Source organism: Citrus clementina, unplaced genomic scaffold (genome assembly GCF_000493195.1).
Source record: "Citrus clementina cultivar Clemenules unplaced genomic scaffold, Citrus_clementina_v1.0 scaffold_3, whole genome shotgun sequence".
Taxonomy (NCBI): Eukaryota; Viridiplantae; Streptophyta; class Magnoliopsida; order Sapindales; family Rutaceae; genus Citrus; species Citrus x clementina.
The window spans coordinates 44,076,858-44,091,645 of record NW_006262339.1 but is presented as its reverse complement, the minus strand read 5'-3'; the positions used below and the strand labels follow the sequence as shown (position 1 = coordinate 44,091,645).

Sequence of the window (14,788 nt, the reverse complement as noted above, 5' to 3'; positions counted from 1 at the left end):
AAAAATTTTTTGTAATTTGTTTTTCCCCCCCAAATTTTTTGTTTTTCCCCCCCCCCCCCCCCCCCCCCCCAGGTATACCACGTTTTGGACGCCTTCAAGGTGACATCTATATATGTAGGTTATGCTCGATTGGTGATATAATTCGTCCAGTTGGTGGGATGCCTGTTGTCCTTGCTCTTGTTGAGGCTGCTGAAACCAGGGATATGCTTCACATGGCCTTGACATTGCTTGCTTGTGCACTTCATCAAAGCCCTCAGAATGTGAGAGACATGCAAACATGCAGGGGTTACCATTTGCTCTCTCTCTTTTTGCGTCGTAGAATGTCATTATTTGACATGCAATCTCTTGAGATCTTTTTCCAAATTGCTGCATGTGAAGCTTCATTTTCTGAACCTAAGAAGCTGCAAGTTACTCGGAGCGCTTTGTCACCTGCCACAAGTACTCCAGAAACTAGCTTTGAGGATCTTAATTTGTCAAAATTTCGTGATGAAATTTCTTCTGTTGGATCTCATGGAGATATGGACGACTTTTCTGCTCCAAAGGATTCATTTAGTCATATTTCTGAGCTTGAAAATGCTGATATGCCAGTTGAAACATCTAATTGCATCGTTCTGTCAAATGCAGATATGGTTGAGCATGTCTTGTTGGACTGGACATTGTGGGTTACTGCCCCAGTTTCCATTCAAATTGCACTGCTGGGATTTCTTGAGCACCTAGTGTCCATGCACTGGTACAGGAATCATAACCTTACAGTTCTTCGCCGAATTAACCTTGTTCAACACCTACTAGTGACTCTGCAGCGGGGTGATGTCGAGGTCCCTGTTTTAGAGAAATTGGTTGTACTGCTAGGGGTCATCTTAGAAGATGGTTTTCTGGTCTCTGAACTTGAACATGTGGTTAGATTTGTGATAATGACATTTGATCCACCTGAACTGAAGCCACAACGTCAGATAATGCGAGAGTCCATGGGGAAACATGTTATCGTTAGAAATATGCTGTTGGAGATGCTTATTGATCTTCAAGTAACCATAAAATCGGAAGAGTTGCTGGAGCAGTGGCATAAGATTGTCTCATCCAAATTGATAACATATTTTCTTGAGGAAGCTGTTCATCCTACAAGCATGAGATGGATCATGACACTGCTTGGTGTGTCTCTTGCTTCTTCCCCCACATTTACCCTTAGGTTTCGCACAAGTGGAGGTTATCAATGTTTGGTGCGGGTACTTCCTAGTTTCTATGATTCCCCGGACATATATTATATATTGTTCTGTCTGTTATATGGCAAGCCTGTTTATCCAAGACTACCTGAAGTTCGCATGCTGGACTTTCATGCTCTGATGCCAAGTGATGGAAGTTATGTGGAGTTAAAGTTTGTAGAGCTGTTAGAATCTGTAATCGCTATGGCAAAATCCACTTTTGATAGGTTGAGCATTCAGTCAATGCTTGCCCACCAAACTGGAAATCTTTCTCAGGTTGGTGCTGGCCTTGTAGCAGAGCTTGTAGAGGAAAACACAGATATGGCTGGGGAGCTTCAGGGTGAAGCTCTGATGCACAAGACATATGCAGCGCGTTTAATGGGTGGGGAGGCTTCAGCTCCTGCTGCTGCAACCTCTGTCCTACGATTCATGGTTGACCTGGCAAAGATGTGCCCCCCTTTCTCTACTGTCTGCAGGCGGCCAGAAATTCTTGAAAGCTGTGTTGACCTTTATTTTTCTTGCATTAGGTTTGTGTTGAGAAACCTACTATTTGTGCTTCATATTCAAAACGTGTTTTTCCTTTTTCCCCCTAGAATTTTATAAACAATGTGGCCTAATTTTTACATGATTTTGAATTCTGCATCTTGTAGAGCTGGCTATGCAGTGAAAATGGCTAAAGCTCTCTCTGCTAAGACGGAAGAAAAGAATATGAATGATTGTGATGATACTAGTAGCTCTCAAAATACATTCTCTAGCTTGCCTCAAGAGCAGGAGCAGTCTGTGAAAACCTCTATTAGTGTTGGAAGCTTCCCCACAGGGCAGGTAAGTACAAGTTCTGATGATACACCTGTAGCCTCAAATTATACTGGTGATGATAAAGCAGAGATGAAAGCAGATATGCCCCAGGAAGAATCAAATAAATCACTGCAAGAAGAAACCCAAGCTGTTCATCTCTTAGACAGTGACCATGTTGACCAGGTCTCTGTGTCCTCAAGCACCAATGATATCAGCTTCCGCAATACTAAAGGTGTTATGGATCGACCAACTGATTCCCGGAGTTCCTCATCTTTTACATTGCTAGATTCTCCCATTTTATCTGAGAAATCTAATCCTAGAATTCCACTTTCAGCTGTTTCATCTCCAGTTGTTGCTTTGTCGTCTTGGCTAAATTCAAATCAAAATGAGTATAAAACTCCCTTGGTCGCCACTCCTTCCATGGAGTCTTCTGCATCTGCTGGTGAATTGGATTCATCTTCAGACTTGAAGTCTAGTTCTGAAGGAGCATCTGCTGCAAATACATTTTTTGCAGTTAGACCAAAAATTCTCCTTGAAATGGATGATTCTGGCTATGGTGGTGGTCCTTGTTCTGCTGGAGCAACTGCTGTTTTAGATTTTATGGCGGAAGTTCTTTCTGGTTTTATGACTGAGCAGATGAAAGCTGCACAGGTTGTAGAGAGCATACTGGAGATGGTTCCTTCGTGTATTGATGCTGAATCTGTGTTGGTTTTCCAGGGTTTGTGCCTTAGTAGACTGATGAACTTTCTTGAAAGGCGTCTGTTACGTGATGATGAGGAAGATGAGAAAAAGCTAGATAAAAGCCGATGGTCCTCAAATTTAGATGCATTCTGTTGGATGATAGTGGATCGTGTGTATATGGGTGCTTTTCCTCAACCGGCTGCTGTACTAAAAACATTAGAGTTCTTATTATCAATGTTACAATTGGCAAACAAAGATGGGCGAATTGAAGATGCATCTCCTGGAGGAAAGGGTCTCTTATCTATTGCGAGAGGAATCAAGCAACTTGATGCCTACATACATTCTATTTTAAAAAATACAAATAGAATGATACTGTATTGCTTCCTTCCTTCATTCTTGGCCGCCATTGGAGAAGAGGATCTGCTCTCAAGCTTGGGCTTGCTTATTGAACCTAAAAGGAAAGTATCCTCAGGCTCTTCACAAGAAGATTCAGGAGTTGATATTTATGCAGTTCTGCAGTTATTGGTTGCTCACAGACGAATTATATTCTGTCCTAGCAATCTTGATACTGATCTAAATTGCTGTCTTTGTGTAAATTTAATATCCCTTCTCCGTGATCAAAGGCGAAATGTGCAGAATGTGGCAATCGATTTAGTCAAGTACTTGCTGGTTCATCGCAGGGCTGCAGTGGAAGACTTGCTTGTCTCAAAACCAAATCAAGGACAACACCTGGATGTACTACATGGTGGTTTTGACAAATTGTTGACTGATAGTTTATCTTCTTTCCTTGAGTGGCTTCAGAACTCTGAACAGATGGTCAATAAAGTGTTGGAACAGTGTGCTGCCATTATGTGGGTACAGTATATTGCTGGCTCAGCAAAATTTCCTGGAGTAAGGATAAAAGGCTTGGAGGGGCGTCGTAGGAGGGAAATGGGAAGGAGATCCAAAGAAATTTCAAAATTAGATTTGAGACACTTGGAACAGGTAAATGAGCGTAGATATGCACTTGAATTAGTTCGTGATGAAATGTCTACTGAGCTAAGAGTTGTCCGTCAAGATAAGTATGGGTGGGTTCTTCATGCTGAAAGTGCATGGCAAACGCATCTCCAACAGCTTGTACATGAGCGTGGAATATTTCCAATGCGTAGACCTGCTGAGATGGAAAATCTTGTGTGGCAGCTTTGTCCTATTGAAGGTCCATACAGGATGCGCAAAAAGCTTGAACGATGCAAATTGAAAATTGATAGCATCCAAAATGTTCTTGACGGGAATTTGGATTTAGTAGAAGCAGAGCCAACAAAAGCAAGAAGTCAAGGTGCACCCAATGCATCTGACTCTGATTCTGAGTCATTCTTCCACAATTTGACTGACAGTGCCAAGCAGGAGTCTGCTGATGAAGAGCTGTATGATGAATCATTTTTGAAAGAATTAGATGATGTCAAAGATGTATCTTCTGTTAGGAATGGCTGGAATGATGACCGAGGTAGCAGTATAAATGAAGCAAGCCTTCACTCAGCCCTTGATTTTGGTGGCAAGTCAAGTTCAGCGTCTATTCCAATAACAGAGAGTGTACAAGAAAAATCTGACATAGGATCTCCAAGGCAATCTTCGTCTGTAAAAGTTGATGAAATTCAGGGTACAGATGATAAATCAGAGAAGGAACTGCTTGATAATGGTGAATATCTAATAAGACCATACCTGGAACCTCTTGAAAAAATACGATTCAGGTACAACTGTGAAAGGGTTGTAGGTCTTGATAAACATGATGGTATATTTCTGATAGGGGAGCTTTGTTTATATGTAATTGAGAACTTCTATATTGACGATTCTGGGCGTATTTGTGAGAAGGAATTCGAAGATGAACTTTCTGTTATTGACCAGGCTTTAGGTGTGAAAAAGGATGTTACTGGCAGTATGGATTTCCAGTCCAAGTCAACTTCATCTTGGAGGAGTACATCAAAGTCATTGGTTGGGGGAAGGGCTTGGGCTTACGGTGGTGGTGCCTGGGGGAAGGAAAAAGTTTGCAATAGTGGTAATTTACCTCACCCGTGGCATATGTGGAAGCTTGATAGTGTTCATGAGATTTTGAAGCGTGATTACCAGCTGCGTCCTGTTGCTGTTGAAATATTTAGCATGGATGGGTGTAATGATCTGCTAGTTTTCCACAAAAAAGAGAGAGAAGAAGTGTTCAAAAATCTGGTTGCCATGAATCTTCCGAGGAACAGCATGTATGAAGTCTTCTTCTTGTTGCCTATTTATGATTACCCTTTATTTTTTTCTTTTATGATAGCTCTTTTATTTGATACTATTGATATGATCTTGAGTCCATTTTCTCTGTTCAATTTTTGATCTTTCCATTGGTATGCCTCTGGACACAAACTGGTATATTTTGGAAAATGTCATGTGCATTTTGCAAAAATGATGTACGTGCATTGATTCAATTCTTTTCTGCCTAATTGCATAACTCTAGTTTTATAACGTGATTGCATTATCTTGAATGCATCATCTTTATGTCATGCCTTTCCTTTTTCTCCTTTTGGTGTGGGGGGCTGCTATCATGTTATTTTTGTTATTGTTTTTTTGAAGATTATTGCTGTTATTATTATTTTTGAAACAAAAAAATTGCTGCTTGTTATATGATTTTACAGTAATAATCTTCTTTTATGTTATTTTTGGCAAACTTATGCTCCACTGCTAACTTGTTCAGTTGCATTTCCTTTTATATTCTTTGGGTATGTTAGATTATTTACTTCATGGTTCTTGCTTGCAGGCTGGACACTACCATTTCAGGTTCAACTAAGCAGGAAAGCAATGAGGGAACCCGTCTTTTTAAAATAATGGCTAAATCCTTCTCCAAAAGGTGGCAAAATGGAGAAATTAGCAATTTCCAGTACCTTATGCATCTCAACACCTTAGCGGGACGTGGATACAGTGACCTCACCCAGTATCCAGTCTTTCCTTGGGTTCTTGCAGATTATGAAAGTGAAATTCTTGACCTGTCAAATTCCAAAACATTTCGTAAACTTGACAAACCAATGGGTTGTCAGACACCTGAGGGAGAAGATGAGTTTAAGAAAAGGTCAGCCATCATGGTTACTTCTTGTGTATTATACAGACGATATGGTTTTAACGATTATTGACAAATTCCTTATTATGGTATTATTATGGTATCTAGTGTAGCACATTTTGATTTAATTTTGTATTTATGTAATTTTGTATTTATGCAACATTGCCACCCCTCTCTTTTTTTTTAAATATGATTTTTTAATATTTTATTTTAGATATGAGAGTTGGGAAGATCCAGAGGTCCCAAAATTCCATTATGGTTCTCATTATTCTAGTGCTGGAATTGTCCTCTTTTATCTTCTTCGTTTGCCACCATTCAGTGCTGAGAATCAGAAGCTTCAGGGTGGTCAGTTTGATCATGCTGATCGCCTTTTTAATAGTGTTGGAGATACTTGGTTAAGTGCATCTGGAAAAGGCAACACATCTGATGTGAAGGAACTGATTCCAGAATTCTTCTACATGCCTGAGTTTTTGGAAAATAGATTCAACTTTGACTTGGGAGAGAAACAATCAGGGGAGAAGGTTTGTTGAGATTACAATTTTTCACTTTTTGACTAATTTCAGTTCCTTTGATGATTTACCACAGAAGTTGTTGTATATGTATCATACAGAATGTACAATAATGTAATTATGTTTTGTCGGATTTTTTTAGGTTGGTGATGTCATCTTACCTCCTTGGGCCAAAGGCAGTGCTAGAGAGTTCATTAGGAAGCATAGGGAAGCACTGGAATGCAATTATGTTTCAGAAAATCTGCATCATTGGATAGACCTTATCTTTGGATATAAACAGAGAGGGAAGGTGGGTTACAGATTCTTTATGGTCATCATCTCTATTTAGTGAAAAGTCCAATTGTTAATAAGTATATTCTGACCTATCCTTCAATTCTTTTGTTTTAAAAATCAATTACTAATATTGCTTTTTTGAAAGTATTGGAGTTCATGAGAGGTCTGCAATATATTCTTTTAAAGCCAGTATTATCTTTCCTTGTGGAAGACCTCTCAGTTTCTACCAGATATTTCATTGGATTGTTGAGAAATAATAGAAAAAGAAAATTATGCGTCCAACTCTTTAACTGCATCTAGCAACCCCAAACTGTTTAATGATTGCTATTATTCCCTGTGTTCGATATGCAACTATGAGAAATTGTCGCCAAGAATTGGAAAACAATTTCATGCATGCTGATTATATGCTTTGCTTAGAAAGTTGTGTTCTTCAATAGCATGTGAGATTGAATTCTCTGCTCAGACCATATGCAATGCTTCTATAATTATTGCTACACTTTGAACTTAAGTTCTCCTTTTATTCTGTTTATAATTAGATTATTCTGTTGTTAAATTGACAGGCAGCTGAAGAAGCTGTAAATGTTTTCTATCACTACACATATGAGGGCAGCGTGGACATAGATTCAGTTACAGATCCCGCAATGAAAGCCTCCATCCTAGCACAGATAAATCATTTTGGGCAAACACCCAAGCAACTTTTCCTTAAACCGCATGTGAAAAGGCGGATTGACAGAAAGCTTCCTCTTCATCCTCTCAAGCATTCCGTCCATCTTGTTCCCCATGAAATACGTAAGAGTTCATCTTCCATAACCCAGATTGTTACATTCCATGAGAAAGTTCTTGTGGCAGGGGCAAATACATTGCTTAAACCTAGAACATATGCCAAATATGTTGCATGGGGTTTTCCAGATCGTAGCTTGAGATTTATCAGCTATGATCAAGATAGGCTACTCTCTACTCATGAGAATCTTCATGGGGGACACCAGATTCATTGTGCTGGTGTTAGTCATGATGGTCAGATTGTGGTGACTGGTGCTGATGATGGGTTAGTTTGTGTTTGGAGAATCAGCAAGGTTGGACCTCGTTTGTCAAGACGATTGCAATTGGAGAAGGCACTTTGTGCTCACACTGCCACAGTCACGTGTCTTCATGTTAGTCAGCCTTACATGCTTATTGCAAGTGGATCAGATGACCGCACTGTAATTATCTGGGATCTTAGCTCCTTGGGTTTTGTTAGGCAGCTTCCTGAGTTCCCTGCGCCAGTTTCAGCAATTTATGTGAATAATTTGACTGGGGAAATTGCAACAGCTGCTGGAATTTTGCTTGCAATTTGGAGCATCAATGGAGATTGCCTTGCTGTTATTAGCACATCTCAACTGCCATCTGATTCTATTCTCTCGGTGACCAGCTGTACATTTTCTGACTGGCTAGAAATGAACTGGTATGTGACAGGTCATCAGAGTGGGGCAGTCAAAGTTTGGAAAATGGTTCACTGCACTGAGCAAGAGACTGTCATCACCCAAAGCAAATCAAGCAGCAGCAACATTACAGGGGGCTTAAATTTGGGTGATAACGCACCTGAGTACAGGCTGGTCCTTCACAAGGTACTGAAGTTTCACAAGCATCCAGTTACTGCCCTTCACCTCACAAGTGACCTTAAGCAGTTACTGAGTGGGGATTCTGGCGGGCATTTGGTGTCTTGGACACTGCCAGATGAGAGTTTGAGAGCTTCGATCAATCAGGGGTAATGGCAACGAAAAGGTATTCTGGAATAATTTCAGCTCTTGGGACAGCTATTGACTACCAAAACCTAATATTGGTTGAGTCCTGGTGCATCGGGGGAAGGATCAAATGTGAATGTATTGTACTTGGAACATGGGAAAGGAAATCCAGGACAACTGGGCTGGCCTGGGATTAATAGGACAAGGTTGAGAAATTGTAACTCAGCAACGATTCTGATAAATGATGAAATTCTGACAAGCATGAGACATACCTCAGTGTGCATGACCCCTGGCTCGGAACTTCTGGTTGAGAATTGTTGGGGGTCATATTTTGTTGTATTCTGGGTGATTGATGGGAGATGTTTCTAATTTTGCATGAAGAAATCAGTCTTTTTTTTTTCCCCCAACCTTGCTCTTTAGATGTAAATAGACAAGTTACTAACAGTGTGTGATTAAGTTGTATAGCGGAAATATATGACATGAGTCAGCATTAGGAGAAATGATCTGTCATGTACGAACAAGCTTGGCTAAAATTCTTTTTGCATAGTGTAGTTGGGCAGACAATGCCCATTTTTGTGAAATTGCCTTTGTTTGTGCAAGCGCGGCTGTCTTTGCCAGATATTCTTCCAAAAACTGCTTCCTGAGTTTCTTCTTTTAAACCCAATTAAAAGTAAGTGGGCAATAATTTTTGCTTTATTAAAATTTTAGATGAGATGGTATGTGTTTGAGCTATTTTCTTGTGGGACTGAAATAGAAACATGTAAAGGCTAACAAAATTTTGGAAATTTCTGCAATATTTTGAAAAGTATATAAAGTGAAGTACTGTGATATTGTTTTAATAAGTTAATTTTTGTATTTTTATTTAAAATTTTGGTATAAACATAAGCTATTTATATATTGAATTTTCTTTTAAAGTTTTATTCCATAATAAGATCATATCATTTTATTCTTTATTTATTGCATCAGGAATTATATATTAATTTTATTTATCGATGGCAATGCATTCACTCGTTGATTATATATGATATAAGTTGTTGGGTTTTGAGAAAATTTTTCTATTAGTTTCCAACACCAGCAATGACTTTCTGGTATTGAAAATTAGGGGACTGGTGTTTGGGTTGGATTTTTCTAGTAGTATCTCAAAATATAGTCGATCTTAATATACTCAGAACTTATTGTTGTTGAGCTGGCCTCATAAGTACAACCTGAAGCCTATGTTGACGACCTGGTTTACAAGTACGACCTAAGATCTATGTGAATGATCTAGTTTAAGAATACAACCTCAACGCTATATGAGCGACTGAGAAATTCATCTGTCTGATCTGAAAATGAAGTAATCCGACCTTGAAATTCTCTTGTCCGACCTGAGAATTAGTTTGACATAGAAAATTGCTAGTTAAGAGAACGTGGCCTAATTTATAAGGAAGTTGTGTGCCACGATCTATTTAAACCACCTCCAACTGAAAACCACTTGCAACTGCTGAAGAAAGCGGGCTGAAGTTAAGGAGGTAACCGTACACGACGAAAAGTCTATTTAAACTGAAGAGCGCATCAGGTGAAAGGGTTAGAAAAAATCAACCAAAAACTCTAGAAGTGACCTATCTAAGAGCCTTAACAGAGCTTACCAGATTTTGAGTTCTTAGATCGGAAAATTCCTTTCTTTTGAACCCATTCACAATTATTCCCTCTCATTTTCATCTCTTTATACAAAATTTATGACTTAAGCATCGGAGGGTCTGCGCCGGAACCTCACCGGCGTATCCTAACCGTGTTTTCTGGTTGACAGGTACAGAAAATTGTGGTCATATTGGCGTTTGAGCTTGGATTCGTACTGTAATTCTCCTAAAGAAACAAATTCAGCTGTTGAGGTCGTTTTTCGGCATCAACATAAGTTTCATCAAACTTTCAAGTATAGTTTTCTGTTTCTAAGTCAAAATTACATAAATCAGACAATATCGTCATAACACATTTGAATTTTTTAACAATATAAAATAACTTATATTGTTAGTGTTAGAGATTAAAGTGTAATGTCTTTTTCTTTGAATGAAGTAGATATCATAGTTTATTTGAGTTAGAGTGGCAGTGTTTCCAACTTATATTTAAGTTGAAGTGTGTAGTAATTTTTCCTGCATTCTATTTAGACTACCAACCGTAATTACTCAATGATTAATTCTTTTCAAATATCAATTAGATCTTGCAAACAAAGAATTTTAACTGAACGCATGAACGTGTATGGTATTGGAGAAATGAGAACTGATGAATGATTTTGTCATGATATGTCTGCCACGGGAAACCTGATACTGATAGTACCAGTCCATTCCATTTGCATAAGCTCTTGTACTCGTCACCGCCTTCGCTTCCCATGCACGTATTCTTCCGTAATGGCGACCTCTATTTCACGTTGTTGCTTCAGTCCCTCTTCAGGCTCAGCTTTAACACATTACCCTGTCGTAGGCAAAGCACATGTAACCCCATCTCTTAAAGCCCCCAAATTTCCTCAAAAGCCCATTAACACGCCTTGTCTACGAGAGTTCTGCAAGCAAGGCAATCTCAAAGATGCATTTAGATCCTTAAGTAACCTCTTCACTAACCATAATGTATTTACTATACGCCCGGATGAAGCTTATGCACTTGTGCTTGATCTCTGTGCAACCAAGAAAGCTCTCTCACAAGGCAAACAAGTTCATGCCCATTTGATTAAATCTTTCGATTTGTATGAATCATCATTTTTGGAAACTAAGCTTTTGTTCATGTACGGCAAGTGCGGTTCTGTGTTGGATGCTGAGCAACTGTTTGATAAAGTTTCTCAAAGAACAGTATTTACTTGGAATGCTATGTTGGGCGCTTATGTCTCGAATGGGGAACCTTTAAGAGTTCTTGAAACTTATAGTCGAATGCGGGTTTTGGGCATTTCTGTTGATGCTTTTACTTTTCCGTGTGTTATTAAAGCTTGTGCTATGCTTAAAGATCTTGATTGTGGAGCTAAAATTCACGGTTTGGTCCTTAAATGTGGCTATGATTCTACTGATTTTATCGTCAACTCACTGGTTGCTATGTATGCAAAGTGCTACGATTTTCGTAAAGCAAGGCAATTATTCGACAGAATGGGTGAAAAAGAGGATGTCGTCTTATGGAATTCTATAATTTCAGCATATTCTGCAAGTGGGCAGTGCTTAGAGGCATTAGGGCTTTTTAGAGAAATGCAAAGGGTTGGTCTTGTTACAAATGCTTATACATTTGTTGCAGCACTTCAAGCCTGTGAGGATTCTTCATTTGAAACACTGGGTATGGAGATTCATGCTGCCACTGTCAAATCAGGCCAGAACCTTCAGGTTTATGTTGCAAATGCTTTAATTGCTATGTACGCTAGATGTGGTAAAATGACTGAGGCTGCAGGGGTGCTGTATCAATTGGAGAACAAGGATAGTGTGTCTTGGAACTCCATGCTTACTGGTTTTGTCCAAAATGATCTGTATTGTAAAGCTATGCAGTTCTTCCGTGAGTTACAAGGTGCTGGTCAAAAACCTGACCAAGTTTGTACAGTAAACGCTGTTTCAGCATCTGGCCGATTGGGTAATTTATTGAATGGAAAGGAATTGCATGCTTATGCAATAAAACAAGGATTTGTTTCTGATTTGCAGATTGGAAATACACTTATGGATATGTATGCAAAATGTTGCTGTGTGAACTACATGGGCCGTGTTTTTTATCAGATGACTGCACAGGATTTCATTTCTTGGACAACTATTATAGCCGGTTATGCTCAGAACAATTGTCATCTAAAGGCATTAGAATTGTTCAGGACAGTTCAATTAGAAGGGTTGGATGCAGATGTAATGATTATAGGAAGTGTCTTAATGGCTTGCAGTGGATTGAAATGCATGTCTCAGACGAAAGAAATACATGGCTACATCATAAGAAAAGGTTTATCCGATCTTGTGATACTGAACGCGATTGTTGATGTATATGGGAAGTGCGGAAACATTGATTATTCAAGAAATGTGTTCGAGTCCATTGAATCTAAAGATGTTGTGTCTTGGACCAGCATGATATCATCTTATGTCCACAATGGGCTTGCCAATGAAGCTCTGGAACTTTTCTACTTAATGAATGAAGCTAATGTCGAATCAGATTCTATAACACTAGTGAGTGCACTCTCTGCTGCTTCTAGTTTATCTATTTTGAAGAAAGGAAAAGAACTAAATGGTTTTATCATCCGGAAGGGCTTCAATTTAGAGGGATCTGTTGCAAGCTCTCTAGTGGATATGTATGCTCGGTGTGGAGCTCTAGACATTGCAAATAAGGTATTCAATTGTGTCCAAACTAAAGATCTAATCCTGTGGACAAGTATGATCAATGCAAATGGACTGCATGGCCGCGGCAAAGTTGCCATTGATTTGTTCTACAAGATGGAGGCTGAAAGTTTTGCTCCTGATCATATAACCTTTTTGGCTCTTCTTTATGCATGCAGCCATTCTGGATTGATCAATGAAGGTAAAAAGTTTCTTGAAATTATGAGATGTGACTATCAATTAGATCCATGGCCAGAACATTATGCCTGCCTTGTTGATCTTCTTGGCCGTGCAAATCACCTGGAAGAAGCATACCAATTTGTGAGAAGTATGCAGATTGAACCCACTGCTGAAGTTTGGTGTGCTCTTCTTGGGGCATGTCGGGTTCATTCTAATAAAGAACTAGGAGAAATTGTAGCGAAGAAACTATTAGAATTGGATCCAGGCAATCCAGGAAATTATGTACTTATATCCAATGTCTTTGCGGCCAGTAGAAAGTGGAAAGATGTTGAACAAGTGAGAATGAGAATGAGGGGAAGTGGATTGAAGAAAACACCCGGAAGTAGCTGGATTGAGATTGGAAATAAGATTCATTCTTTCATTGCAAGAGACAAGTCTCATTCTGAGTCCGATGAGATATACAAAAAATTGGCCGAAATTACTGAGAAATTGGAGAGGGAAGGAGGCTATGTGGCTCAAACCCAATTTGTTTTGCACAATGTGGAGGAAGAAGAGAAGGTTCAGATGCTATATGGCCATAGTGAAAGGCTAGCCATTGCGTATGGAGTGCTCAAGTCTACAGAGGGATCTCTTATTCGCATTACAAAAAACCTTCGTGTTTGTGTTGACTGCCATTCTTTCTGCAAGCTAGTTTCGAGGCTCTTTGGACGGGAACTAGTCGTGAGGGATGCTAATAGATTTCATCATTTTGAGGCTGGGGTCTGTTCCTGTGGAGATTATTGGTAACTAATACAATTAAGTTGAATGATTGAATCATAAAAGATTTCTTGTGTTCATATGAATCGCACTGAAAAGCCATAACACAATAGATTTCCCCACTGAAGCTACCATTCAATTCAATCCTCTCATCTTAATTACTTTATGAACCCAATTTTGAAAGTTGGAGCTGGCAAATTATACAAACGGCATCCGAGAAAAAAAGAATTGATTCCACGAGGATGTGGCTTATGATTAGCAAAAGCTTAGTTGGATCTAATCAGTCCCCCGAAAAAAAACCTTTATTGTGGGTTTCTGGTGCTTTAATTTCTACGTGGGAATCTAATTCAATACTATTATTACTCTAGTCCCAGCATGAGGTTGCAGGAAAGCTATCGAAGAATCTGTTTTCCATTCCAGCAGCTATTAATTAGTTGGAAATTGGTTGGGTAAAGGGCCGCCACAGATGTTGATGAAACTTCACTGGTACTCATTTTGTTGTAACAGATGTATAATTGATTTTATTTATCAATGTTAATTGCTGTATGTTACATGATGCATCTACACTGAAAATAAAAAATTGAAGAAGATTGTAAATATTTATTTCCTCAATCCCATTTCTTCTCAGTTATAAGAAAAGTGAATGCCCGGACCTGCTGGCACTAGGTTTTAGGTGGTCCGTCAATTTTTTAAATGCTATATGCAAATGCAATGGTATGGAAAATGAAGTTCCATTGAAGCCGATATAGAGATTGTTGATGTGTTACAAATAGCTGCTTTGAGTAATTTGGATGCAAATTATGTAACGAAAGCATACTAGCAAGCATATATAATATGATATGTATGCATCAGTTAACCCAAGAAATAGCATCATCTATATAATTCATAAAGAACAGTACATGTCTTGGGAGAGAAAGAGGATGATGGCTTGGGAAATGGGATATTAAAATCAAATTAGAGTTTTGCTATTTGTCCCGGGTCAAACCTCGAAACGGCAGTATAGGTCGTCGTTTTCGACTCTTATTTTTTTTGTTTTGATTCGTTTTGAAACGACACCGTTCTGCTTCAATTTTTTTTCTTTGTTCTGATTTCTTGCTTCTATTCATTTAACCCAACTACAGACCCATTGCTTCTTCCTCTTTGTTCTCTTCGTCGACCGACAGTCACGTTCATTTGTAAATCCAACTGCAAATCCTTCAGAACCCAGCTGCCCTTTCGTTTGCCTCGTTCCATTTTCCTTCATCGAACTGAAAGACAGGATGCATGCATAGTCTCCTCACTCCTCGTCTTAAGCTTAGCCAGTCCCCATTGTTGTATC

General features: G+C 39.0%; 2 protein-coding genes across 2 annotated transcripts in view; both read left to right on the top strand.

Annotated features, from left to right (window-relative positions):
• Window positions 1–8,269, top strand: part of LOC18049319 (protein SPIRRIG) — an 18,796-nt gene extending 10,527 nt beyond the window's left edge. The window contains exons 14-19 of the mRNA XM_024187858.1: window positions 16–1,723; window positions 1,847–4,900; window positions 5,443–5,751; window positions 5,954–6,260; window positions 6,391–6,537; window positions 7,082–8,269. Of these exons, the coding sequence (XP_024043626.1) occupies window positions 16–1,723; window positions 1,847–4,900; window positions 5,443–5,751; window positions 5,954–6,260; window positions 6,391–6,537; window positions 7,082–8,269 (6,713 nt within the window). The remainder of the gene's footprint in view (window positions 1–15; window positions 1,724–1,846; window positions 4,901–5,442; window positions 5,752–5,953; window positions 6,261–6,390; window positions 6,538–7,081) is intronic.
• A 2,182-nt stretch (window positions 8,270–10,451) lies between these two features.
• LOC18049317 (pentatricopeptide repeat-containing protein At3g63370, chloroplastic) lies at window positions 10,452–14,018 on the top strand. The gene has a single exon (XM_006443905.2). The coding sequence runs from the start codon at window positions 10,519–10,521 to the stop codon at window positions 13,498–13,500; it is 2,982 nt and encodes a 993-aa protein (XP_006443968.2). The 5' UTR covers window positions 10,452–10,518; the 3' UTR covers window positions 13,501–14,018.
• Window positions 14,019–14,788: the final 770 nt, after the last annotated feature.